Source organism: Anarhichas minor, unplaced genomic scaffold, assembly GCF_050575085.1.
Source record: "Anarhichas minor isolate MPS153535 unplaced genomic scaffold, ASM5057508v1 ptg000062l, whole genome shotgun sequence".
Lineage (NCBI taxonomy): Eukaryota > Metazoa > Chordata > Actinopteri > Perciformes > Anarhichadidae > Anarhichas > Anarhichas minor.
The window spans coordinates 283,763-309,404 of NW_027466508.1; the positions used below are offsets into that span (position 1 = coordinate 283,763).

Below are 25,642 nucleotides of genomic sequence, written 5' to 3' on the forward strand. Positions count from 1 at the left end.
TATATTTGACTCTTAATTTTCTGTTCCATGAGAGCTGACAGTCAATAGTCCAGACAATAGTCACCAAAGCTAAGGAACTATAAAGGCAAACAAATCAGCCTACCGTCTTCCTCTGATTTGCAGCATCTGAATATGTTTATCAAAAAGATTTAACCTCAATTATCAGTAACACATCCAGATGTTTTCACATGAACACAAACTCGTTTACAAATGTGGCATGCCTGCATAACCTCAGCTCTAAATCAATGACGATCCAAACTTTACAGAGAGATATTTATAAAAAAGGAAAACACTTGTTGGACATCCAGGTAGATAAATGTGTTACAGCAGCAGCATAAACAGACCAGATAAAACAAAAAGATCACACTAGAGTAAATGTAAAAAAACAACACTATTAACAATAAATTATAAAGCTATATAAGCTTAAGTAAATACAATTTTACATTCATATTTTTGGGGGGCGGGGTTTTCTATACTGAAGTTCTAAGTGCTGTTTCAACTTCTCCACAATATAAGGAATACAATTATGGTCCTTCATTTATTTTTGTTGTCTGATTTAAACATGGCTAAAAGAATATTCTTTTTAAAAGTGTACAAATTCTGTAAACCGCCTGTGAAACCTGTAACTCAAGGAGCACCGTCGTTGCTCTGTCGTGTTGCTCGCCGACCAGCAGGTGTCGCTGCAGCCGTTTCCTCGCTCCTTCAACGTCCGCCTACGTCACTCCCTCTCACAACACGGAATATGGCGGCCAGCTCGGATCGAATTCCTCCTCCTTTCCCTGACACAGTGGAGCCGGGAGCCGGGCCGGGTGACATGGCAGACGGGGACAGCGACGAGGGAGAGGACATCTTCGTCAATAACGTGTGTTAAGCGCATTCGTGTTCATTGCAGCGTGTTTGTGACGGTTATCTCTGCATGAAGTGAACGAGGCTAGGAGTCAGCCTCTTTATCTGATCTGACCTGCATTCATGGCAGCCAAGATAACTGGCAGCTAACTGACAGAGAGGCGATAAACTAGGTCATGTTTTGTGTGGAAAGAAACGAATATGATTCATAAAGTTACCCGAAGTTCGTGTGGGTACAAATTGAGCCGATTTAAGTCGTAACTAGTAAGAGCAAGCGTAATTTTCTTATCCCTCGTTAAACCGTTATAACGCTCGTGAGACAACCACTAACTAAGGTTAACTGTCACTCCTCTAATGCCACTAATGTTTGTGTACCAGTGAGGGAAGATATATTCAGATACTTTACCTCTGTAAAAGTACAAAAATCTACTTAAGGTCTCAAAAGTAAAAGTCACGTCACTCTTAATGCAGTATGGCTTATTTCCACAGTATTATATTATTAATATTATTATAGAATATTAACCTATATTATTCAGTTTTTCTCACTAACGCTGACCAGATCATGTAAGATACTTTTAACGTTTTATTTTAGTTGCATTGTTTACTACTGGGTATATTAGTAGTCAGATTTTTTTTTAATGTAAAAAAACATGTCAAATAAATGTAGGGGAGTAAAAAGTACAATATTGTGGATTTTGAATATGTAGAGGAGTAGAAGTATAAAGTGGTGCAAAAAGAGAAGACTCACGTTAAGTACAGACACCTCACATTTGTAATGGATGTTACAGTATTTGAGTAAATATACTTCGTTACATTCCACCCCTGGTATTTACCAAGTGCTTCTGTGTGCTTCCTGTCTGCAGAGGAACCCTGTGGCTGTGAGTCGAGGAGTTTCTCAGCCGGGTAATGTGAATGCAGAGCCTCCAGATGTGTTCAGAGGGGAGGAGGAGGCCAGCAGCACAACTAACAGATCCAACGGAGTTCACTCTGATGACGACAACGACCTGTTTGCTGGTGAGGAGACATTTTCTGACCATCTTCATCCCACTTACTTTTAATTTGCAGAGCTTCGGCTCCTCAAAAGGAATTGAAAGTCATGTGAGATGGTTTATTTCAAGCCTTGGTCGAGCTCGACTATTTTAATTCAGATTTTAAACGGTCATTCCTCTGATTTTACACATCAAGCTCACTAATCAATTAATCGTTTTGGCAATAGCTTGGAGGCTGCAAATGTGTAACAGTGAGACTGCGTTACAAACTTAGGGTGTGTTTTATGTGGGTGTTTACTCAACAGGGGAAGTCTAATGAAATTTATTTTTGAGTTGCATTATGGGAAATGTAGGATCCAGTGTTTTTGGAGCTTGGCCCCATACTCGGAACTTAAAGTCAGGATATCTCTGCTTCTACTGCATCAGTTTTACTATGTCTGTCTGTGTGATACAAAACCACTCAGCATTTAAAACTATTAGACACTGACTAAATAATCGGATTATTTTCCACTAATGTTCTTAATTAAATCAGAAAATACTCAGTATTTTTTGTACTTTTTCATTTGTCAAGTATTAAATTCAAACAAGAGTATACAAACCCATGTGTTTATTTTCTTATTTATTTATATAATTATCAGAAAACATCATTATATATATATATATATATATATATATATATATATATATATATATATATATATATATATATATATATATATATATATATATATATATATATATATCTATCGTTATCGAGATATGAAATGACCTATATGGGGATATTTAACTTGTTCTCAGGTCGGAATAAGTTAAAGCTAGGGTAGATAATGTATTTTAGAAAGAATTCTCATTACATCCCGACAGCAATCAATAAATCAAATACTCTTGAGATCTTGGAGTACTAACAATAACTATGTTTGTTGTTTACATTCATAATGATGATTTTGGGAGAGGGCTGTCAGTGTTGCCAACTTGGTGACTTTTTGCTACATTTGGTGACTTTTGGAGCTCGTGCTGCTCGCTACTTTCAAAAGAGTTTGCAACACTGGGCTGCTTTTTTCAGAACCTAGCTTATGTGCTGGTTTCTCCAATGTTGCCAAACCCATTTTTAATTGTCTGAACATAAATTGAATGCTAATTTCCATAATTCAAACTCTCAGTGCTGTGGACATATAAAAGGTATTTTCCCCAAAAAACTCTTAAGTTTGATACTCAGCCATAGTTATTACTAAGTCTGAAATATTGTTCTTGTGACGTGGTCAACAACCTACAGTAGATTAAAATGAATAAATCTGAATTTAAAAAAAGGTTTGTGATCTATATGTAGTGAGTGAATTAAAAAAAGTCTCCTACACATCCTTAACTGATCACAAAGTTGACAAAATGCATCACTCATGTACATGTAAGCTGCAGCTTTTCTACAGTATGGGAATAATTGCCAAATCAGCAGTTCTGGATAAATCAGGTACACTTTAGTCATCTGTGTTTCTTTTCTTTTTGAATGAAGGGAGTCATCCAATAATAAAATGTCTTTTTTACTTTCCCAGAGGCACACGTGAAGTCCGGCAGCTCCGCCAGGAAGGAGCTCTCCACCTCCTCTGGCCTGCCTCCGTCTTCCTCCTTCACTCAGAGCCCTGCAGCCATGCAGCCCACCTCCTTGGAGCAGGTACGGGCCACGGCTGAGCTGCGCCTCCTTTAAAAAGCATTCATTTCATGCATGTTTTCCGTGATGGCTACAAGTTGTGTTCTTCTCCTTAATTACAGTTGGAGGAGGAAGAGGACAAGGATACTTTTGATGTGGATGTTGCCGTCACCAACCCTGAGAAAGTTGGTCAGTCTCTTTTTTTCATACAGTCTGTTTGTCGAAACTATAATACAGCTATATGTAATCCCCAGAATATTCAGATGTTATTTCTTGGGAAGTAGTTGATGAGTTATAGCACTGTATAGATTTAACTTTTATGTTTATGTCTCATTTTAGCAAGCTCAATACTTTAAATGCACTGACACATTCATTTCAGACTGATTTCTAATCTCATCTTTAATTTCTCTCCAATGTTTCTGTCCTACTAGGAGATGGCATGAACGCATATGTGGCCTACAAAGTATCCACCAGGGTCTGTAGAAAAGCTTGTGTTGATACTTATATCTTGTGTATTTTTTACATAGCTCCTAAATCTGCAAATATGTCTACATTTTCACTGGTGTTTCCAGGTTTTTAAAGTTGTGCGTCTCTGCTTTCAGACCTCCTTGGCCATGTTCAGGAGTAAAGCCTTCTCTGTGAGGAGGCGTTACAGTGACTTCCTGGGTCTTTATGAGAAGCTGTCGGTCAAGCAGTCGCTCCACGGCTGCATCATTCCACCACCACCTGAGAAAAGTGTCGTAGGTGGGTCTTAAGTATGTGGTCTGCTTGTTTTTTGGGGTGTTCTTTTGTGTCCCTTTCGGTGACTGTGATGTGGACCAACAGGAATGACCAAAGTGAAGGTGGGAATGGACGACCCGTCCTCAGTAGAGTTTTTGGAGAGAAGACGAGCAGGTCTGGAGAGGCAAGGATCCGTACATGTTTGGGCCTTTTTAAACTATATTTCTACACATGCCCATGCTTTTGTGTGCACATTTTATGTGTTCCTTTTTGGGCACTACTACTTCTTACTCACTTTATCTTGCCTTGTTGTTTTGTAGGTATCTTCAGAGAGTCGTGTCTCACCCGTCGTTACTACAAGATCCTGACGTCCGTGATTTCTTGGAGAGAGAGGAGGTGGGATTTTAGGATATAAAAAGATGTTCCAGTAGCAATGAGCTGGATAATGACTTAAGATTCTTGGGAATGACTTTTGAAATGCGCGTGTGTGTGTGTGTGTGTCTCTGTGTGTGTGTTTCTGTCTCTGTGTGTTTTCAGCTACCCAGAGCAGTGAGCACCCAGGCGCTGAGTGGAGCTGGCTTCCTCAAAATGATCAATAAGGCATCAGATGCTGTCAACAAGATGACCATCAAGATGAATGAGTCAGACACTGTAAGGGGAATCCAGGAGACTGTTGTGCATGTGGCCTGCATATAGAGATACATTTAATGACTGTCATAGAATTTGAAAAGTCCATTGTTGGATAAACTTTGATGGATCATTGGATTTAAACCACGATGCAATGAATATACAAAGGTCTTCAAAACTATACTAATTATTCCAGATTCAGGAGATATAATTGTACTTGTCACATCTACATATGAGTATGCTTCGTGAAATGTTGTTGCGTCAAACTCCTAAGCAGCAGCGCACAATACAAGTACAATAAATGATAAATAGCTGAGTAAACACAATACCAGTTAAAAAATATATAAAAAAATATTTTTTAAATTACCAGAATATGCAAAATATAAAAGCTGGTAAACGTGCAGAATAGTAAACTTATACAAGATGGTAAACATCTTCACACAAACATGTGAACAGTGCAGATAAAGTGACAACAGGTGTTGCAGGTATATATAGACACATAGGTGAATGTTCTTGGGTCAGGTACTGTATACATAGACACATAGGTGAATGTTCTTGGGTTTATTATCCCTGTCTTTCTAGAAATTACAGCAAGACAAACGGGCCGTTGTAGACATGATGAAGTTGTTTTGCTGTATTTTTTTTCTTGATATTTTCACTCTGTGTCTGTCTCAGTGGTTTGAGGACAAGTTCCAGGAGGTGGAGAACGAGGAGCAGCAGTTGAGGAAGCTTCAGGCGGTGGTGGACTCCCTGGTCAACCACAGGAAGGGTGAGCTACCTCTGCCTTCCTCGACTTGTCTTTGCACAATACTTTTTTTTTTTAAATCAAATTGTTTCAACTAAGTAAACAGAAGAGTACAGTCCAGCTCCCTAGCCTTTTAGGGTGAAACAAGTAGACTGAATATGTTTTCTGTTTCCCAGAGCTGTGTGGGAGCACGGCAGTATTTGCCAAAAGTATGGCCATGTTGGGAAACTCTGAGGACAACACGGCCCTGTCGCGCGCCCTGTCCCAGCTGGCAGAGGTGGAGGACAAGATGGAGCAGCTGCATCAGGAGCAGGCAGCCAGTGACTTCTTCATCTTCGCAGAGCTGCTGGCCGACTACATCCGCCTGCTGGGTGCTATGCGCGTAAGCTCACCGCTGCAGAATGGTAGTTTTACAGTAATGGAGAATCTTCAGAAGCAGGGAAGAGTAAAGCTTGGGTTGCTCCTGATATTCAGGATTAAAATGATGATATTGCATTCTGTCAGAGCAGCATAAAGACAGCGGTGTCTTTGGTTTAGTGTGTGCTACCTGCTCTCTGTTTGGTAAGTGTCGGATGTCCACAGGGGTGTTTTGACCAGCGTGTGCGGGCGTGGCAGCGATGGCAGGAGGCTCAGAGCGCGCTGCAGAAGAAGAGAGAGGCCGAGGCCAAGCTGCTGTGGGCCAACAAGCCGGACAAACTGCAGCAGGCCAAAGACGACATCACCGAGGTAACTGACACAGTGTAGAGAAGACTATTCTGACTATTTTAATAATTGATTAATCGTTTTAGTCTTTATTAAGTATATTTATTAAGGATGTCTTTTGTTTCCACACAAACAAGTTATTTGAGGTCACCATGGGCTTTGTGATGTTCCTCTTTCACTAGTTTCTGACAATTTAAAGACTTAACGATCATTTGATTAATTAAAACATAATAAATTGATAGTGAAAAATGTTCATTAGTTGTAGCCCTCCTTTAAAAACTGCAAATGTAACCTGTTTGATATGAATCAAGTTCTACACAATGTAGAAGCACCATCACAACTCCGACAACAGTGCACCTACGTACCTGTTGTAGACATGTACGTCTACAAATTTCCCCCTGGGGATGAATAAAGTACATATCTATCTATCTTTCTATATCTATATTTGTGTTTTTTTAATTGTTTTTGTTCCCCCCCCTCATGTTTGTGGTCAGTGGGAGGCGAGGGTGACTCAGTACGAGAGAGATTTCGACAGGATTGGCATGACTGTACGCAAGGAGGTTCTCAGGTTTGAGGTATGTTTATGTTTTTAGAAAAGTTTGTCTGTGGATCACTGTAAAAACAAAAAATAGTCACATTAAATCTTCTTTGATCCAAAATTGTAATAAGACAATAAAACATTCAAAATGAAAAGTGAATACTTTTTATAGGCACTGTGTATTTGAGCTTCTGGAAATGTAGGGCTTTCTCATTAGCACTTGTAGTATTAAGAACAACTTCAATGTGAGACCAACACGTTTCAGCAAGAAGCTTCATCAGGGTCACCAAGAAGCAAGTTACATTTTACAAGGAGTCTCCACCCACCGAACAACTTGAAGCTTACAGGTGCCCTGAAATAAACAGCCGACTGAGGCAAGATCTGGACGGATGAGATCTGAGCACATCGTTATAAAATGAGCTTTTATATCTGAGCAACTAACGTTTTGACGTAAAACAAGCATGAAGACCGAAAGATTTTATCTTTCCAGATCCAACAATTAAAATAGTCTTCTGAGGTGTCGCATATCCTTTTAATTCTGGTGAGTTGGCTCACAGGTAAAATTTTCATTAAGGTGAGATGAGAGCTGATATTTATATTTTTACCCTGATGAATGGCACAATAAAGACTAATAGACCATCAGGCTATGTTCTCTCTCCGTTCACTTTGGAAGTAGATGAAGTTCTGCCAGAAATTCCCACAGCTGGCTTCTCCATCCGCGAAGAGATTGAGACATGTCAACACTTTTGTCTTTTCAGAAAGAAAAAGCCAAGGACTTCAGGAGCCAGATAGTCAAATATTTGGATGCAATGCTGCAGTCTCAACAACGGGTAAACATTTAACTATATCAAGTGTTGTATTCATCATGTACGCCTTACTTTGTACTTTTTTATACTTTGTTCATGGCTACCAAAGTGTTCCTTTAACATACATTTGTATTTATTGAAAGATATTGAGCGATCACATGTTAACTGTTTTTTTCTCTGGTTCTGATTTATATTCCAGCTTGTGAAGTTTTGGGAGGCGTTCCTGCCTGAGGCGAAGGCAATAGCTTAATGAAGAGGGAGACTTTTTTTTAAGACCCCAACTGCCTTTTTCGAACACTTTACCTCTTGACTACAAACTGAGAGGACAAATTTTGAAACACACAATAAACTTCCATCCATCTTTTTTCTCTTTTTGATCATAGTGTATTCTCTTAACTTGTACAGTTCTTTGATATGATAAACTGCCACATTTAACATTTCTTTGGCATAATTCCTTGTTGTATGTTCTTGACTGAAAGATGGTATAAAGCAGGAGATTACCTGTCCGTAATATTTGTAAAAACCCACTGCCTTGTCAGTGGGCTATGTATTTATGTTTCTCGCTTAAACCAGTACATTAATGTGTTAAGACTACGGTACTGCCCTAGAGTAACATTGTGTATAGTTTACATTAGAAGATGGGCGTGTGTAAGTCATTCCAGTCTCTCTAACAGCTTATGTTGATAAATGCATGTCCGATAATGTTTTGATGCACTAAAATGAATTGTACATTTGGAAAAGCTGTTTTTTTTTGTTTTTTTTACTAAAACACCACTACTGATGACTGAGGTCATTTACAAGGAGTATTGGCACATTATTAGTGTATCATATAATGCTCATTAGATCATAGAAATCCTGTGAAAACTCAAAGATTTGACGGGGTTACAGGCTCGTCACAGTTGTTACAAATGTGATGAAAGACAGTTAAGGTTACAGTGAGTGCAGGTTGAGAAAACGCAATCACTGATATGTTGGTATTTTCTACGATGATGTATTTGCTCCAATTGTGTTTATTATATTAATCGATTTCTTCCACAACAGTTTTAAGTACTAAAGTCCAAAGTAACTCATCTGGAACCGCTGCAGAGATTGTTTTCTGCCCGTAAATGACTTAAAATGTATGTAAACACTTACCGTACTTAAATCGAATCCTGCAATTACTGTCAGATATTATTAGTAACGTACATGTTTTTGATAAATTTGTTAAACGATGACTGAAAGGCACAGACATTCAAGTGATATGGTCACTTATTTTCATATTCAGCATTTGTAGGTGTAGTTTTTCTGTCATGTCATCTTTACGTAAGAACATGCTTTATTTTTGTAACCTCTTTTCATTGGCACACACATTTTCCTGGAAATGCTGAACAGGTAGATGTACAAAATAAATATGATTGGTTAAGCTTTGGGGACTGGTTTCATGTTTTCTTGTTTGTTGTCCCACTTTATTGTCATGGTTGAATTACAAAACTACGGACATTTGTTTCTTTTTCTTTCCTGTAATTGGTGAAAACTACGACTGGACTTCAGTAATTTGTTCATGCCGTTGATAGTTCCACATTGTATACCTACACTCTCAGACACTATACATAATAATATATGGCACAGGCTATATTTTGTTAAAGCAGAACTATTCTTGGGTCAAAAAGGGGGCTTGCACACCGAAAACCTGCTCAGGAAAAAATAGCAATTGGAACATTTACAATTCCACGACTACATCTGCTAATCAGGTTCTTGTGATATGATCGAAGGCTCCAATACAGCTACGGAATGGAGTTTGACTTAAGATTGTTTTGTCAGCTGCTGTTTCCAAGGTTCAGAATGAACTTTGAGGCTCGATATGTAAGTTGCTCTGCTTGTCTTGAAGTATTGGTGGAGTATCAAAGGACTGGTGGGCATCAGGAGCAAAAAGACAGATGTGATCAGGACATCCTTTATATTTATGTTACTTCTCATTACACCAAAGCAAATACCTTGTATGAAAAAACCTTGGCAATAAATCGATCTGATTCTACTGCTTTTTTCTTTTAACTGAGTTCTTCGACTTTCCAACAAGGCATATAATATATATAACATATAATTATATATATAGCAAGTGATATATCATCTTCTTGGAAAAAAAAAAATTTGTTTTCTTATCCGCCACCATGATTCAAAATGTAATATATATAAATATATATGTGTAAAAAGTTCGAGCCAATCACAACATAAAAGACCATAAAGACCCTTTGGTAAAGACAGAAAGAAGAATAAATGATCCAGTTTCTATTCTTTATCACAGAAAAAAAAACACCTTAACACTGGTGCTTTGCTTTTAAGATGAACTTGTGCACAACCCTCTACTACACCACATAGGTGTGATGGTACACTAATGAAGTAGACCCGAGACGGTCCTGACCCGGACGTGTGCGCTGTGAAGCGGGCGGTGCCGTTTTTTGTACATCCGGGTATGTTCGAACCTTTCACGAGCAGCGAAGAATGGAGAGAGAGCCGCTAAAGACACTCCGCTGTTAGCGTGAAACACATCAGCCAACACAACAAGTAACACCGAGTAAAACCTGCACGTTAAGCTCCGGGGCAGTCGTGACAAACCAAAGCCGTGTCCTGGTCGTCTGGATTGTGTCACAGCGAAGGTGAGCCTGTTGTTTGTTTGTGATGAACATTTGATAGGAAGCTTTTTTTTGGTTGTTAGCTAATATTTTCGTTTGCTAACGGAGCTAATTTCCTTGTTGCGCTCCGTCCAGCTGTCACCTAGCCATCAGGAGGTGTTAGCTAAGGCGTTAACATCCAGCAATGAGTGTATTAACTAGACATATGTTATGGTTGAAAACAAGATGCATGTGTAGGGATGATTCGGAGGACATATTTTAAACCAGAGCACCCACTGTGGCTAAGTAATGTTTGGCTAACGCTAGCTTTGTGGCTGGTTAGTCAGGTTGGTAAGCTAACTTGGCTAACGGTTAGTTAATCGATGTGACCATCACTAATGTTAAGTCTTTGTCCGTGAAAGGTTGTTGTACCACTGCCAGCTCGCTTCCTTGTTTTGGTTCCTTGTTTTAAGCCGCCTCGATGGGATCCATCATCTTTATCTTTATCTTTATATTAGCCTCCATTGCCTCCACAAAACACTTCCTCACATACAAAGTGTTACCACTGCTGCTCAGGGCAAGGTAACGGATGCAAAGACAGGATGGCACAGAGTATTAAAATAATATACGTTTCCTAAGGCCCCGGGACAGTTGTTTTGAAGCGAACTGGTGCCAGTTATTGTGATTTCTGTTAGGAGTCATTAAGCGTCGAGGTAAATGTGCACGGTTTCTTTGCTCGTGGTCCAATTCGACGTCTCAATGCACCTCTTCCTTGCTAAACTGCATAGATGGCTTATTAATGAATCAATAGAGTATTCAGTTACCATTCATCTAGAAAAATAGTTGGTTTGGGGTCATTTTCCACAAAGTAACACAGTGCTTTAAAGAGAGCAGTGCAAACTACTTCTGAAGTCATTTTATTGAAATATTACTAGCTGGGCATTTACCCAAATTAGGGCCATGTGGATGCACGATATATTATTGTTGGCATCCTTTTTAAAAGAGCCCAACTGAGGGGAAAGGCTGGTTATAAAACACTTTCTGTGTTGCATTTATTTAAAAGTTATGATGAAGTCGAACTTCTCTGAATGCGAGCCTTGAACAACCTCTCTGTTCACAGGCTTCAGCTTAGGAAAATCCACATTTAAGAAAAAAAACTATTTGCATTTCCCTCATTATTTAACGCATTTGGGCACCATTGCAGATTTTGCAGGTAACTATTTACTTGACAGACGTGGTCAATGGCTCATCCTTTTACCATATGTGCAGTTAATTACTACACAATGTAAACTACCTCAGTCAAGTCAAAGTAAGATAAAAGTTGTCTTCACACAACAACATACTTTTGCTGATCATGCAGTATTTGTAAGATTTTCTTTTTAGATCAAACTCTAAGGTGGCAACATTAGATCATCGTCTTGTATGTGGGTGCACACAACAGCCGTGCATGTATAGATTTGTATTGTTCTCTGGGAATCCATGGAGGAGGAAGACTGTAATCTAAATTCCCCCCCCCCCAGTTATAGTTCATAAGAGCTGGCTTTAAGGAGAGAGAAGCAGCTGTTAGCTGGCACTGCCACAGTAGGAGTCTGCGCTGTTGGCAGACCCCCCTCTCAGGCTGATCTTTCCACTGAAGGTTAATCACTCCACTCGGAGTCTTTATGTTTCAGTAAAAATGAAAAGATGTCGACAGATAAGTCACTTTTAATAGATGCTAATCAGCTAGAAGCATCTCACTTTTCTCCAGATATCTTTGATGGGCACATTTATGGACTAATCAAGGTTTTAAATACATGTTTCATTGCCACATTAGTGCGTTACTGAAGGAGGTATACCAGTGAATGGGGCTGGATTTGAAAAACCAGCTATTAACCAATTACATCAACTTTGTTGAACTGTTGAAATGTTTAGTTTTTGATTACTGGCAACATCGGAAAAGCCCCTTTGCCTCTTTTCGTCAGTCAGGCTTGCTGTTTGCCGTTGTGCCAGTGAGTAGACAGTAAACAGTTTATGTGTCTGTGTTGATGCGTCCTGCACATTGCACGGGGATGTTGTAAATTACAGGATTGTGAAAACAGTGCCGTCATGATACCTTCTCTGTATAATCCCGGCTTCATTATTTCCAGTGAGACTAGAACATTAAATAAGCTGATGTTTTCACATTGGTGATGTGAGATCAGCAGAACGTATTGATCGTAGTCACGACCACTCCATTGAGAGAGCCTCGTCAGTAATATGACTCATTTCTTCTTTGTGCAGAGTGACTTTCATTCAAAGGTGTAAAGCAGTGGGATATCCTCTGGTTAGAGAAAGGCAGCTTAACTTGAACACTGTTTATTGTTATTCATGCGGTGGTATTATTGCATGGGTATTCTTTTGTTTTTAGCCACTTGTACGCGGTGAGGTTAGCTCATCAATTAAATTCTGAGTGCAATTTTTTCAGGAAACAAAATGAGTGAAGTGAAATTTCAGAATGTAAACCATGTCTTGCATTTAATCTCAAATAGGTTCATTAATCAATGCATTTAATGATGTTGCTATTACTTGAGCACCCATGAAGGCCAAGCCAGAGTAATGAAATGCTTTAATGCAAATGAGCACTATATCAAACATCAGGCGGTGCCCTCATAAATCTTTACCATCAGACAGGCAGCCACATTCACCGCTTAACTGCTCACGTCCAGGACGAACCCAACTAAAGTTTCCACTTAGAAACTCGACCATGACTTTCAAAACGCAGAGCAACAACTGAACACGACCTCAGCTTTTCCCCAAAGGTTTAGCTCGTTCTCTCACCTGGAGAAGGAGGGACGTGAATCAAGAATCAATTCTCATTTTAGACCGTTTCTGAATTGTCTGATTCCTGGTAGCCTACCAACCGCAAGTATTTGTTAACAATGCATGCTGTCAAACAAATGTTGAACAAATTGGAACGAAAAGGGTTAATAAACTAAATCTGTAATGGGATCTGTGTTGATAAAATCCTTTCATGTCATCTCCTTGTGAGAAACAAAACTACTTTTAAAGGATGCCAAAAGGTGTGCGTCCTCAAACATCCTCTTCTATCGGGAGACGTGGCGTCTCCACAGGGATTACGGCCGGGGATTCCCCACGTTACATCAAAACCAACGAAGAAGCCATTTGTAGAGACCACAGAACATTTAACAGTCCGGTGGATTGCTTGTTGTTCTTTATTAATTAGGCTGATGTGAATATAAACAGACCTACTCCATTCCATTTATTTTGTAAATCCACAATACACACACAAAGTGAACAAATCTAAATGGGCATCCTCTGAAATAATGCAATCCACCACAACAACACTGCCACTTAACGTCCTATAATAAGGTAGAGTTGCACAGTTTCATCTGAAATAAAATATTTACAAAATGCATTAGTTATTGCGGGGCTGTAATAGTGGATTGCATTACATTTTGATAACAATAAGCACATAAGACGTGTGTATCAATATCCAGAGGAAGTGATGCATAAGGAGAAAAATAAAACCACGGGGCTGATTGCAGCATATAGTGTGATACGCCTTTGTAATTAAAGGTTGCGGATGCTTTGCTGCCCTTCACGAGGTGTAGTTTTGCTGCCATATATAGGCCAGCATGAGTTACTCTGGTGTCCCTCTTTAATGTTTATCCTCCCGTCCTACCCCTCCAGTAAGGCATGCCTGGACATGTTTAAATTGCAACGTGGCTGTGATAATCTTACTAGTAGTACAATTTACAAATGCATAAAACAGCCAAAGAAACTTTACACTCAGTTTTGTGATTGTTATAATTCTCTCAATTTGACCTTTTTAAAAACACCTTTTAATAGTAAAGTTTGACTATAATTTGCTCCAAATGAACTGGACTAAAACTGGCATTATCATCTTTAACAATAAACTTGTCACAAAAACGTTTTAATACACCGTAGATTTTAGCGTTATTATTGTGGAAATCAATTAAGTTTCTGCTTTGATTTACAAGATAACAAATGGCAACGTGACACCTCGGTGTCTGCTGACCAGTTAGAACCAGTCATGCACCTCTCCCTTAAAACAAATGCCCACTCGAATACAGTTAAACTTTACAATCTTATTATTGTACTAACAATTTGGAATAAACCGAGAGTTCAGAGCTGTGTTTATCAGTGATCAGTGATCGGTGGTGTTGCAGCCTGGGAAGCGAGTGTGTGTGTGTGTGTTTATTATCCTGCGTCCATCGCGGCCTGTGTGTGTGTGCGCGCTGATAGTCTTCAATCAGGAGAAACACCTCGCCAGGCTAATCTAAACACTGCTCCGCCCGGGATCGGAGTGGCCTACAAATGATTATTTGCACAATGGAAACTGTTGCAGCTCACCGTTTGTCGTTGCCACAAACCTGTTTTATTGCCATGCTGTTCTTCTCATGCTTTTATGTAATAGCAACAGTGCACAGTTGCCCTTGAGAGCAAAACTAGCTGTCTTTGATGCTGAGATCTGTGCAGGCAATACTGAGCATGAGTCATCCGGAAGCCCACACACACACACACACATACTTTTCAGCAGCAGCCTTTCCATGCTCGGGAATCACAGCGTTGTCATGCAAACATTAGTGGCTGTTTTAAAAATATTTCTTATTGAAAGCAGAAAAACTTGTTTTTTAATGGGAAACGGTACTTTTTTTAAAAAAATGTGTTTTTTTGGTTGTATAATTTAACTTTATCTGCCTGATTTTCGGGCAACATTTTGTCTGCCGCTTGCTTCAGTACGCTAACTTTCTGAAGATGAGTAACAGAATAGGAAGTCCCCAAAGAGGCCTGGGCCTGATAAACGTCATATGTCATGTCACACACCAAACTGCATTCATGTTTTATAGTCCATAGTTTAATATGTGCATAATTCTTGCCTGTGATAGAAGGTTGAACCCAAAAATATGTTTCTGTGTACTTGACGAAAACCGACCCGTGTCCATAAAGTTGAGCTCCGGTGCCTTCGCTAGCAGACGTAGCTTTACGTAAGTGTTTACATAATATTCCCGACTGACATTGTCTGCCAGGCTTTAGCTGTGGGTGGTGGAGAGTCTTCAGACTTCTTCACGATCACAAACTATGACTTACGGTTTGTGTTGATGCTCAAACTATTTACTGGTGCTTTCTGTGACCGCTGTGACTTGATGACTATCTCTTTAGCTCAGCAGCGCTTTTACAGTAAGCCAGTCCTGTCCTCATGTAGCACCGTCTGCTTGTAAACAGTGAGCGTTTGTATGACTCATGACCTGCAAATGTGAGTTAAACTTGTTATCTTATGGTGAATTAAAATGAAGAGAACCAGATTTTTCAATTCAAATTTCTGGTTTATTGTGTTTCTTTACTTCTTAAAGCAGGAAGGCATGTTTTTTTAATTTAAAGTATCTAAAATATCCTCAATGCTTTTAAACATACTTTTAAACGGACTGTTTGGAATTGTGATTTCAGGTGTCATCAATTTGTGGTTGGTGTTTTTATGCTTGTAAGAGCCTACAAGATATTCGTACAGTCCCACCTTTTTGTGAAAGAAGAAGCTCACTGGAAACGATCAGCTTGTAGTTGTGTTTTTAAACCCAATGCATTTGCTGGGTTTCATCAGATTAACATTAGACAACTCCATGTTCCATATGATGCTCTCTGTGGAAAGTTAATGTCTTTTCTCTCTGTGTTCGTTGCAGGTCTTCCACCTTCTCCTTCCCGGGACAGATGTTGAGGCCAGAGATCAGCCTGTCCAACAACTGTTAGAGGCGACCGGGTGAGGACGGGGAGGAGTGCCGGTTTAACTCCGCCGGCTTTTGTCTCATGAGAGTGACCGTGCCATCCAGGCACTGTCAGTGACCAGGGCTGTGGCTGTGGTGGGCCCGGCCCAGGAGGCCTTTTTGTACATCACTCCAGGCTCCCGCTGACCTGTGCTGCTCACACCATGGATCAACCGAGAGATAAATATGGCGAGCGGCCCGCCAGGACCACTAAAGTTTCCCAGGGAAGCCGCAGCGGACACTCGTCCCGACCATCTGGCTCCTCCAGCTCCTCCGGGGTTCTCATGGTGGGGCCAAACTTTCGTGTGGGCAAGAAGATCGGCTGTGGAAACTTTGGTGAATTGAAGCTCGGTAAGTAGAGTTTTAATCGTGTGTGAAATGGTTCAATACACAACGGAGCAACTGAGGGAATTTGGAAGTTTTTATGTCACTTCATAAACTGCAGATTAAGTGTAGTTACACACAGAACCATTGTTGGGTACACCTAACCCAAACTAATGCAACCTTATACAACAGTAAAGAAATGTTCAGTTTTAATTCAAACCGTTTGAGAGAGATATCGATGTAACTTTATGGTTATTTTGAAGGCTGTAGTTTGTGGTGCTGTTGAATTGTATTGCATTATACTGAGGTGTTTCTAACATTTTGTCCACACCCGTTTATATGACTGCAAAGGCGCTGATACTTTGGTTCCATTCCACGCATAACATAACGCACCGTAAACTAATGATGTCATGAAGAGCGTAAAGCGTGATGACCTAATAACGGAAGCCTGAAAGAATGAATGCTCAGCATATTATCTTTCTTATTTTAGACAGATTTAAACAGGATCATTCAAACCATCAGCGGGAGGTTTGCTTTAAAGGGTTAAACCAAAAGCTCTCAAAACTGAACATTATAACTTCACGACAAAACCGTTTTTTGGGCTGTTGTAGTAGAATGCATTATCTTTAGTGAGGTGTACCCGGCAACTGAGTATATTCAAGGAGAGCTGGAAAAAAGGAGCACAATTGCATCATTTCCTGTTATAGACCCTTTTTTTTTTTTTTTTTTTTACTTGGATCTTCCAAAATTAAAAATTTTAAAAGAACATCACTCAATCAGACACAATCACTTACGGTGTTGCCTATTACCCGGGGAACCTTGTGTAAAGCCTGAAGTGGTGTACTTCATTTTAAAAAGCCATCTTCTGTCTTATTCCAGGTAAAAATCTCTACACCAACGAGTATGTAGCTATTAAACTGGTAAGTGAACACTTTCTCTCTCTGCATGACTCCATACCTCTGCTGATATAACAATCTCTTGCAAAATGATGGATTAAAAGCTGTTATGCAGGTGCACAATGAAGCACTCTGTGTACTTTATTTATGTGACGCGTCTAAAATGTTCCTGAAATTATATCATGTCAATGCTGTGTTCAGACAGGGAAGCTGCTGTTAAGCTTCAAGTAGACACAGACTGCATGTTCTTCATTGCAGTTGATTTCCAGAAATATGACTCTCAGGATGTGCTCGGGTGTCACAGTGAGGAGATGAGATGACTGGAGGTCATGACTCCTGACTCGCGCTTTTATAATTGTTTCACTAGAGAGTAGTAGATACAAAATTACAACACTAAAGTATTAAGTTTGCTAAAGCAGATAGTTCTCAGCTGCTCATAGTACTGTATGGTGTCCGGACACTGATGACATTTTATACAAGTGAGGAATGTTTCAATAAATATGTGTTGAGTTTCTAAACATCAATAAACTGGGGAGACATTTCAGTCTTTGGGTGCTTTTATGTGACTGGATTGTCCCTGTGACGAGATTATTATTGAACATTTTTATTCATAAGTTTCCTACACTATCAACTGGGAAGTTTGGGTGGAGTGTAACTTCGTAGCTTGGGGAAAAAACCTTCAAAATGGCGACTGATTTTAATCTCAGGTGACAGGACATCATTTACACCAGAGATGCTGGTGGTGTTTGTGCAAAACTCAGGGTTTTATATGTCTCAAGTGCAAGATAAGTCATCAAAATATATCTTTCTACTCATGTAAAGTATCTTTGCTGTATTTTCTTTTGACTGTTTTATTCCAGTTTGTGAGGTTCTTGCCATTAACTGCGTGCTGGTTTGAATGTGTCCGCTGTACAGGAACCAGTGAAGTCGAGGGCACCACAGCTGCATTTAGAGTACCGGTTCTACAAAACACTGGGAACCACAGGTAAGGTCACAGATGTGCTCGCTACTCCTCGTGGTGTGTTTTCTTTTTTCTTTTTTTCTTTTTTGTGACTGCATCACGATGATTTGACTGTTTTGGGAGATTAGTCCAGCAGATTGCATCATTTCCACAACAAGTGATTACTCCACTCCGGTTACGTATTGATCTTAAGCTGTGTCAGCAACTCTTTTTAATTTCCAGGACTCTGTGTCCACGAGTGCGAGTACGATACATAGAGCGTGGTGACCTTGCGTGTAACGCTTCAATGTGGAAGGTGTTGACATAATGCTTGTTATACACCCGCAAAGCAGATGCAGCAGCTGATTTTTATTTCCTTATCCACTGGAAAGACTTGTTAATCGAGGCAGAATGTGCAGGAAGATGTCACCTCTGTTCAGTGTTGCCGTGTAGACTTAATGCACGTGTGTCCAATGTCCATCTCTGATTGAGCTAACGATAACTATTCAGTGACTCGTCTGGGTGTGTTGGAACATGTGTGTACATAGTGAACACCTGTGGCTTTTCAAACATAGACATTTCATTTATTTTGGACACTTGCTGGCAGTGAACACAACACTGACATATCGCCTTTATTAAGTTGATCATTTTAATTTCAGTGCAGTACTGCGTCTAATCTAGCACTTCATTAGTTCCGGTGTTGAATGACAAATGACTCCAAACCAGATCGATTTTTCTGGTGTCTTTGTCATCGCTGGTCAAGATCGCTGTGACCTCACGTCCGCTCCGTTCTCGTGAAAGCGATATCTCTGGAATGCCTCGAGGGACATTCTCTAAATTTGGCACAAACGTCCACTTGGATTGAAAAGATGAACTGATTAGAGTCCGGTGGTCAAAAGGGTATTGTGACCATAACTCAAGAATGAATATGCTAATGTCACACAAATGTCTCGCATAAAATGATGAGGTGATGACATTTTGGACAGACGTGTATGTAAACCTCAACATGACGGATTGGCGGAGGCGGTAATTCTAGATTTTGATCATTTCTTTTTGCACACATTATAGCCAATGGTGACAGTTTATCTACACTGTCTGGTTCATGGTGTTGAACAGTGATGTCAACACTAACCGTACAAACACTGAAGTACCTCTTAGTCTTTTTCCAGATCCTCTTATTCTCTTTACTAGAACCATGCCCTTTACATTATTAAGTGTTCAGAATGAAAGACAATGCACCAAGAGTTGCTTCTCAACCACTTCTCCTTTGACTCGGCTCCCCTGAGAATTTATCAGATTGTCTTAAGAGATCAGTTGAGGTCTGCTGACACATCCTTGTTATAGCAACCACTGACAAGAATCGTGTGAAGATTAAATGATTATAACGGAGAAATAAACGAAGGGCAAACTTTTTTTTTTTTTTTTTAAGTCTTTGTACGAGAGGAAATGGGTGGGAACGCTCGAAACAATGGAACAATAGAACAATCTTTTTTTAATAGTTGTGCGTTGCTCTTCTGGTAAAATGGTTGAAATAATGTCTTAACGTTGCACTGATGGTCACATGAATACTCCTAAACTAGAGCTAGTGATTGATAGATAGATAAGTTTGATCAATTTATGAATGAAGGATTTCTTTAAACCGGTTCAATCTGTTCCAGATCAGGGGTGGTCTCAGTCCCAGTTTGGCTTGGAAGATAAAAGCCACGTTTCCTGTGATGTGTGGTCCGACTCCTTGATGTGCTGTTTGGAGCCCTACATGCATATATGATAACCAGACTGGGAATATAATGGCTATTGTTTTGCAAAGGCAAGGGCTGGAAAAGGCCAACTGTGTGGAAACGCATTAAATATTTAGAGAGTGGGTCTGCCTCTCCTCGTGCTAACCTGCCTCTGTCCTCTCCTCCAGATGGGGTAACGTGACCTCATTTCTTCTTGGCTGTGCCACATTCCTCTCAGCCAATGTGGTTGTCACAGTGTCTGTGCGACGGGGTCTTTATGAATTAATGTGGTTTTGGCTCAGACGCTCGTTTAGGTGTCGTATCTGGTGCACAACCAACTGTCGCTGGATATTAATGAGGATGTTTAGATTAGGAATAAAAGCATCTCCTTGCACATATTCTCCATGTGAGGATATTCATCAGTGCAATCAATTAAGGTTCACTCGCTGCTTTGGTTTTACATGACGGCAGACTGTGAGGCATCAGTGTGCCGAGGACGGGGTGGTTTTGAAGATCAAGAGGGTTTGTTCAAGGACACCGTTGAGCTCTTAAAGGCATCGGCAGTCAGACCTCATCATGAAACACGACACCAGCTCTGTGACCATTGCAATCCCAAGGAGTAAACATTTCCCACAGTGACACAGCTTACTAGATTTCACAAACATGTAAAGGAAAGGCCGGAGGTCTTACCCTGGATGTCTGTTCCCACTGATGCGAACACTTGGATCATTGTCAAGACTAGAAGTTCTCCCAGAGCAGTGTTTAGTTTGAAAAAAAAAATAGAACATGTTGAGAAACTAGAGAGCAGTGTTTTAAAACAGGGGTTCTCCAACTTCTGTAGCTTAAGGCCCACTTGTGAATGTTAAATGTGCGAGGAGCACCTTCCAAAGACAAAAAATAAACCAGGTGGTAAATGTGTTATGCTACTGCCATTATGAATCCAAATTTAATGTATACAGGGTCCTATTGGTTCTCCACATACTTTGGAGCTTTTTTTTATTGTTCAAAACCGTCACTTTTGCATCACTGCATCAGGAGGAACGTTGGCGAGCTAACGATGACGAAGCATACGTGTCGGGATTCGCGTTGTGAAATTCAAATGTAACTGGGTCATTGAGGGTATGCTTTGTTTGAATCAGTTTTTATTTATTTATATGAATTATTGAGCACATCTAGATTTAAACATAGCTAGCTTTGATAATTACCAAAAATAATTACAACAGCCTATAGCTAGCCACAAACAGAGACTCGCATGCAGTAATCACGGGGGTATCACTGGGCTATCTATATAGTAAGATAAACACATTCACACTCACACCTACAGTATAATTCAGAGTCACGAATTCACCTAACCTGCATTTCTTTGGACTGTGGGAGGAAACCCACACAGGCACGAGGAGAACATGCAAACTCCACACAGTCATCCCAACACATCATCTCTGATATTTTCTTCCCATTAAAAAAACGCACATGATGGTGCCGACACACACAAATCACCGTTTTTAATCTTTTATGGAACATTACCGTTTTGTTAAGCATCTACATGGGGAGGTGGCGTGGTGTTGCTCTGGCATTAAGCGTCTCTTTTACGGTGACATATAATGTATTAATAACGGAACAACTACTACCCGATGGTCACGATAAAGCTCATCCAAGCTCAGGACCAAGTCCAGAGAAACAACAGGTCTTTGACAGCTGCTTGAGAAAATGCACACACAGAAAGTCGTGTGCGGGGACATTTGGGCGAATGCATTTCAGTCGGGCTTGGAACCAGTTTTATTTATTCACTCATCACACATCCATCAAATTCATCTTGTTGTAAAGGACTGCAGCCAGCCCCTCTTTAGATGTCGGTAATGCATATGAAAACGTATTCTTTTGTCCTTTTACACAAGACAAACTGACAGAGCTGATGCATTTGTGAAAGTCTGCATAAAACCTTAGTTGTCGTGATTTATAATCCGATGTTTTATTCTCTTCGGATCACAGACTTCTTCCTCTGAGTAATGACATGAGTGTATTTGAAATATCTTCATCCAATAGGTGTATTCTACCACTAAATACAACTGCATATTATATACCTGTGAAGGATATTAAGTCCATTACATTAGTAAAGCTAACTCTTAACTAACTTTAAATATTATGTCTGTGGAGAATGGAGCATCGGTCTGTAAGGTTTGAGCAGACATCATCCCCAGCATGAACTAAATTAGATAAAAAATCCGATGTGTAGTAGGAGTAGAGTTATAGTTGCAACCGCTGTCTGTTAGTCCAGGCCACGTGTTGTTCACTTGCAGCAATGTAGAAATGTCTTGAAGACCAAGTCGGAGCTACACCCATAAAAAGCTCTCATTATGTTTCAGAAAAGTGGACGAGAGAAGTCCAAAGTGGTAGCTTCCATCAATGTTTGCGTCTTCCTGTACAATTAAAGTACTCTCTACAGTACAGGACACACGGGTTCTCTTCTGAGGATAATAAAGGCTCTGGGATTCCCTTTGCTAGTAAAAAGCTTGACTAACCATTCCACCGTTTTCAATTCAACAACCGTTTATCCATTTATTTACAGCACATCTCCAGTCTGACACATTTTTAGGCCTCCCACAGGCACCCGGGGTTCCTATGGTACAATTAGCAACCCACAGAACTGCATGATGGTGTCCAGAAACACAAGATGGAGCGCAGCATGACTCCTACATGCCCATATGCTGGCTGACAGCATTCATGCCACCTTTCAAGCTGCGGTGTATTTCTTATTACCGAGCTTGTGAGTCAAAAAGCATTATTCAGTATAAATTCATATTTCAGAATTCATATTTAACTTTCTTGTGATCAGTCTCTTCTTAAATTTCTTAACAAAATAATGGTTTTTAAGGCAATTTGGTCCATTCACTAAACTTGATTGTGCTATCTTATTGTGCTCCTTCGTCGTCACAAGAAACATGAATGAACTGAGCAGCATACAGTACAACTAAAATATTGTTTGCAGGCAGCCTGTCCATCATTGTCTCCTGTATGTTCAGAATAAAAACAATTAATCTTCAGGCTTGTAGATAGACTGAGAAATAGTGACGGTGTTAGTCAGAAATATGTACCCGCTCTATAGGGAGGTACGAAAAGGAATTACAAATTGTTTAGTCTCAAAACGGCTCTGATCAATATTTTTATGTTAATTAACAATGGATGAAGTTATTACATATAATGTGAAAGGTATATTCCAGAATATTCCCTCAAAGTTCAGTTCAGTTCTCCAGTTGTAACTTCTCAAACGTCAGCTTATTGTTTGGGGTTTTTTACGGCCGGCAACTAAACTGTCTTCATTCACTCTCGCACCCTAGAAAGAAAGTAAATATTGGACGATGCTTTCTAATGCTGCTCTATGTTGCAGGATGTGTAAAGCACTGGCGGAGCAGCTAATATGTTCATATCAACTTTATGAAGTGATAACATGTGAATGTTGTGTTCATTGGCACCTGGTTATGTTTTAATGAGGGGGAGCAAACTTGGAAAGATGCGTAATACTCTGGGGCTCCTACCCCTGAAAAAACCCACCTAACCTCTTGGATTAACCCTCCACAACATCCCAAATATTAAAATCACCAGGGCTAATCATGGGGCTAAACCGTCATGAGCATCCCATCTCTACAGCCCAATCCCGTCTGATCAGCGAGGAACTGTTCGGTGAGCTGGCTGGTAAAGTTAGCTAACGTTAGTTCTCAAATCAGTTTAGCATTTCGGCAACAGTTCAATCCCTTTTAGCTACTTTGAGCTAATTTCAAATTTGCCTGATGTCAGTGGGCCAACCAGGTTCATTCAACATACGCTAGCCTATCTTTTCCTATGCTCAATTTTTAGTGCATGATCACAGTTAAACTTCATTGCTTCTTGTTACTTAGCTTTGTGAACTCCTGTGTGGATTGACAGACAATGCATGCTGTGGCAAACAATCAGCATCGTGTTGGACAGAACCACCTCCAGGATCCTCCAAAAACCTTTTTTCGGTTGCTGAAAATAGTAAAATTATCATTGATTCCTCCTTAAATATATACGCCTGATTGTTGTTTTTTTAAAGACAAAGGTCTGGTAGCAAAACTATAACTTTGCTCCCTCTAATCTCCAGAAGACTTTTTGTCATTTCGGAAACTGCAGATAAAGTTCTGGCCTTTGGATCGGGGAAATGAAAGGCAATCGGGATGTCCCCACTACTTTTAACGATCATGCAATTATATTATTTCCAAGGACTGAGCACAGCTTAAGCAGTCTGATAGAGCAAGGTCTGTATGATTGAAGCATTTCTCTGAAGTTTCTTGAGGGGACCTTTTTTAATAGGACTGGCTGGCAGTAATGCAGGGGCAAACTTTGACTCATTCATCCCCTGAAGGCAATTAAAAGTTTGACCTGATTTCCTGTTCTTTGAAAGTTAAGTTCAGGATGTGGTCAAGAAGATTAAAAATAATTCAGTTATCTCCAAATAATTACAATCAATAGGAGTTGTATGTGCATAAAACATGAAATCCTGCAAAATATTAGATCAGATAAATTAGAATTTCATATTGTGTGTGCAGGCTTTTGTTATGAATTTAGAAATCTGCTTATTACAGTTACCTGCTGGAATAAAGGAGACATTTCTCATCCCGTTTCATTACAATTTTAGGATTTAAGCTCACATACTTGGAAGGTTAACGTGACAAGGAGCTAGGGCTGTCACGCTGAAGACATTTCTCAAACGCACGATATGTAATATTTGTTTTGCTTTTGCAAATCACTTTTTATTTATCCTGATTTTAGTGCTATATAAATTACCTTTATTGTCAACCTTTTATTAGGTATATTTTGCTTAACTTGTTTATTGTTAAATGAGTACCCAGAAGGGCAATGAGGCAAAGTGCTTTAGTTCAGCTGAGAAGCTTTGGTTGCGTATGGTTGCAATGATACGAAATATCCGCTAAAGTAAAAATAGTATTGATTTCACCTCCGTTATTTGTGTTTCTCAGCACGTGTGCGTGTAGGATGTGACGGTTGGTCTTTTTGCCATTTGTCCCGCCCCTCCTCCACTGTGATTGGACGGCTGTTTTAAAAGTGCCAGTGTTGGAGTGAAATCTTGGACCAAAAGTTTTACCCAAAAAACTCCAAACATGCAACGGTCGGAGCAGAAAACATAATCGGAGCCTTGTCACGCTGATGGAGGAACAATTGCAGTTTTAATATTGCAGTTTATTGCCACGGCCATACAAGGAGCTTTGATTCCCACATCGCCAGCATTAATAACGACCCATACGAAGGAGTATATGTGGCAGAGCACCGGCCCTGCCATTATTACTGTTGCATTGGACCGACCTCACAACGCTAAACTGCACTGTGACAAGAAGTGAAATAGGAGCCGAGGTGACAGATGGAAGGGCTTTCAGAGCAGTTGGAGTGAGTAGAGCAGAGAGGATATGATTCAGTTGGGAGGATGTGATCTGATGAGCCAGTGAAAAGATTAGTTTTCAGCCTGCACTAGAGGAGTGACAGTTTTATTTGCAGGTGTTGCGGTTTACTTTCGGGTTAATGTTTACCTTGCAGCTCTCTCTGCTCAGTAACCTTGTGGTGCCCCTCCTCCTGTCAGACCAGTTTGAGGCCTCTTATGGTTCACCTTGGACCCAACTTAGAAATATCATTAGTCAAGGGAGACAAGAATAATAAACATACCACCCCAACTCTCTGAACTCACACTTGTATATTCAACTGAAAACCCCTGAAAGGCATATTCTACTTTTTTCCCATCTACTAACCAGTATTTTCTTTTTCTCAACAGATTTCTTT

The 25,642-nt window shown here is 40.0% G+C and overlaps 2 protein-coding genes across 8 annotated transcripts in view; both read left to right on the forward strand.

The window, feature by feature from the left end:
- The first annotated feature begins 702 nt into the window (after window positions 1–702).
- Window positions 703–9,022, forward strand: snx1b (sorting nexin 1b). 3 transcript variants are annotated; one of them, XR_012947603.1, is made up of 15 exons: window positions 703–862; window positions 1,710–1,860; window positions 3,383–3,501; window positions 3,600–3,666; window positions 3,909–3,952; window positions 4,080–4,221; window positions 4,303–4,381; window positions 4,518–4,593; window positions 4,735–4,848; window positions 5,500–5,593; window positions 5,746–5,951; window positions 6,152–6,295; window positions 6,766–7,350; window positions 7,568–7,639; window positions 7,815–9,022. XR_012947603.1 is itself a non-coding variant. In XM_076077676.1 (15 exons), exons 1-15 carry the CDS (start codon window positions 743–745, stop codon window positions 7,863–7,865), a joined length of 1,560 nt encoding a protein of 519 aa, XP_075933791.1. In that variant the 5' UTR covers window positions 703–742; the 3' UTR covers window positions 7,866–9,022. The 3 variants fall into 3 exon arrangements, 2 of the variants coding, with proteins under 2 accessions (XP_075933791.1, XP_075933792.1); XM_076077676.1 differs by having other exon boundaries at window positions 6,766–6,846; XM_076077677.1 differs by lacking the exons at window positions 7,568–7,639; window positions 7,815–9,022 and having other exon boundaries at window positions 6,152–6,350; window positions 6,382–6,846.
- A 1,051-nt stretch (window positions 9,023–10,073) lies between these two features.
- Window positions 10,074–25,642, forward strand: part of csnk1g1 (casein kinase 1, gamma 1) — a 30,069-nt gene continuing 14,500 nt past the window's right edge. For all 5 annotated transcript variants that reach the window (XR_012947620.1, XR_012947621.1, XM_076078018.1 and 2 more), the window contains exons 1-4: window positions 10,074–10,248; window positions 15,882–16,313; window positions 17,166–17,206; window positions 18,098–18,167. Coding sequence is in view for 3 of the 5 variants with exons in the window: in XM_076078018.1 (XP_075934133.1) it covers window positions 16,127–16,313; window positions 17,166–17,206; window positions 18,098–18,167 (298 nt within the window). In the remaining 2 variants the exon portion in view is untranslated. The remainder of the gene's footprint in view (window positions 10,249–15,881; window positions 16,314–17,165; window positions 17,207–18,097; window positions 18,168–25,642) is intronic.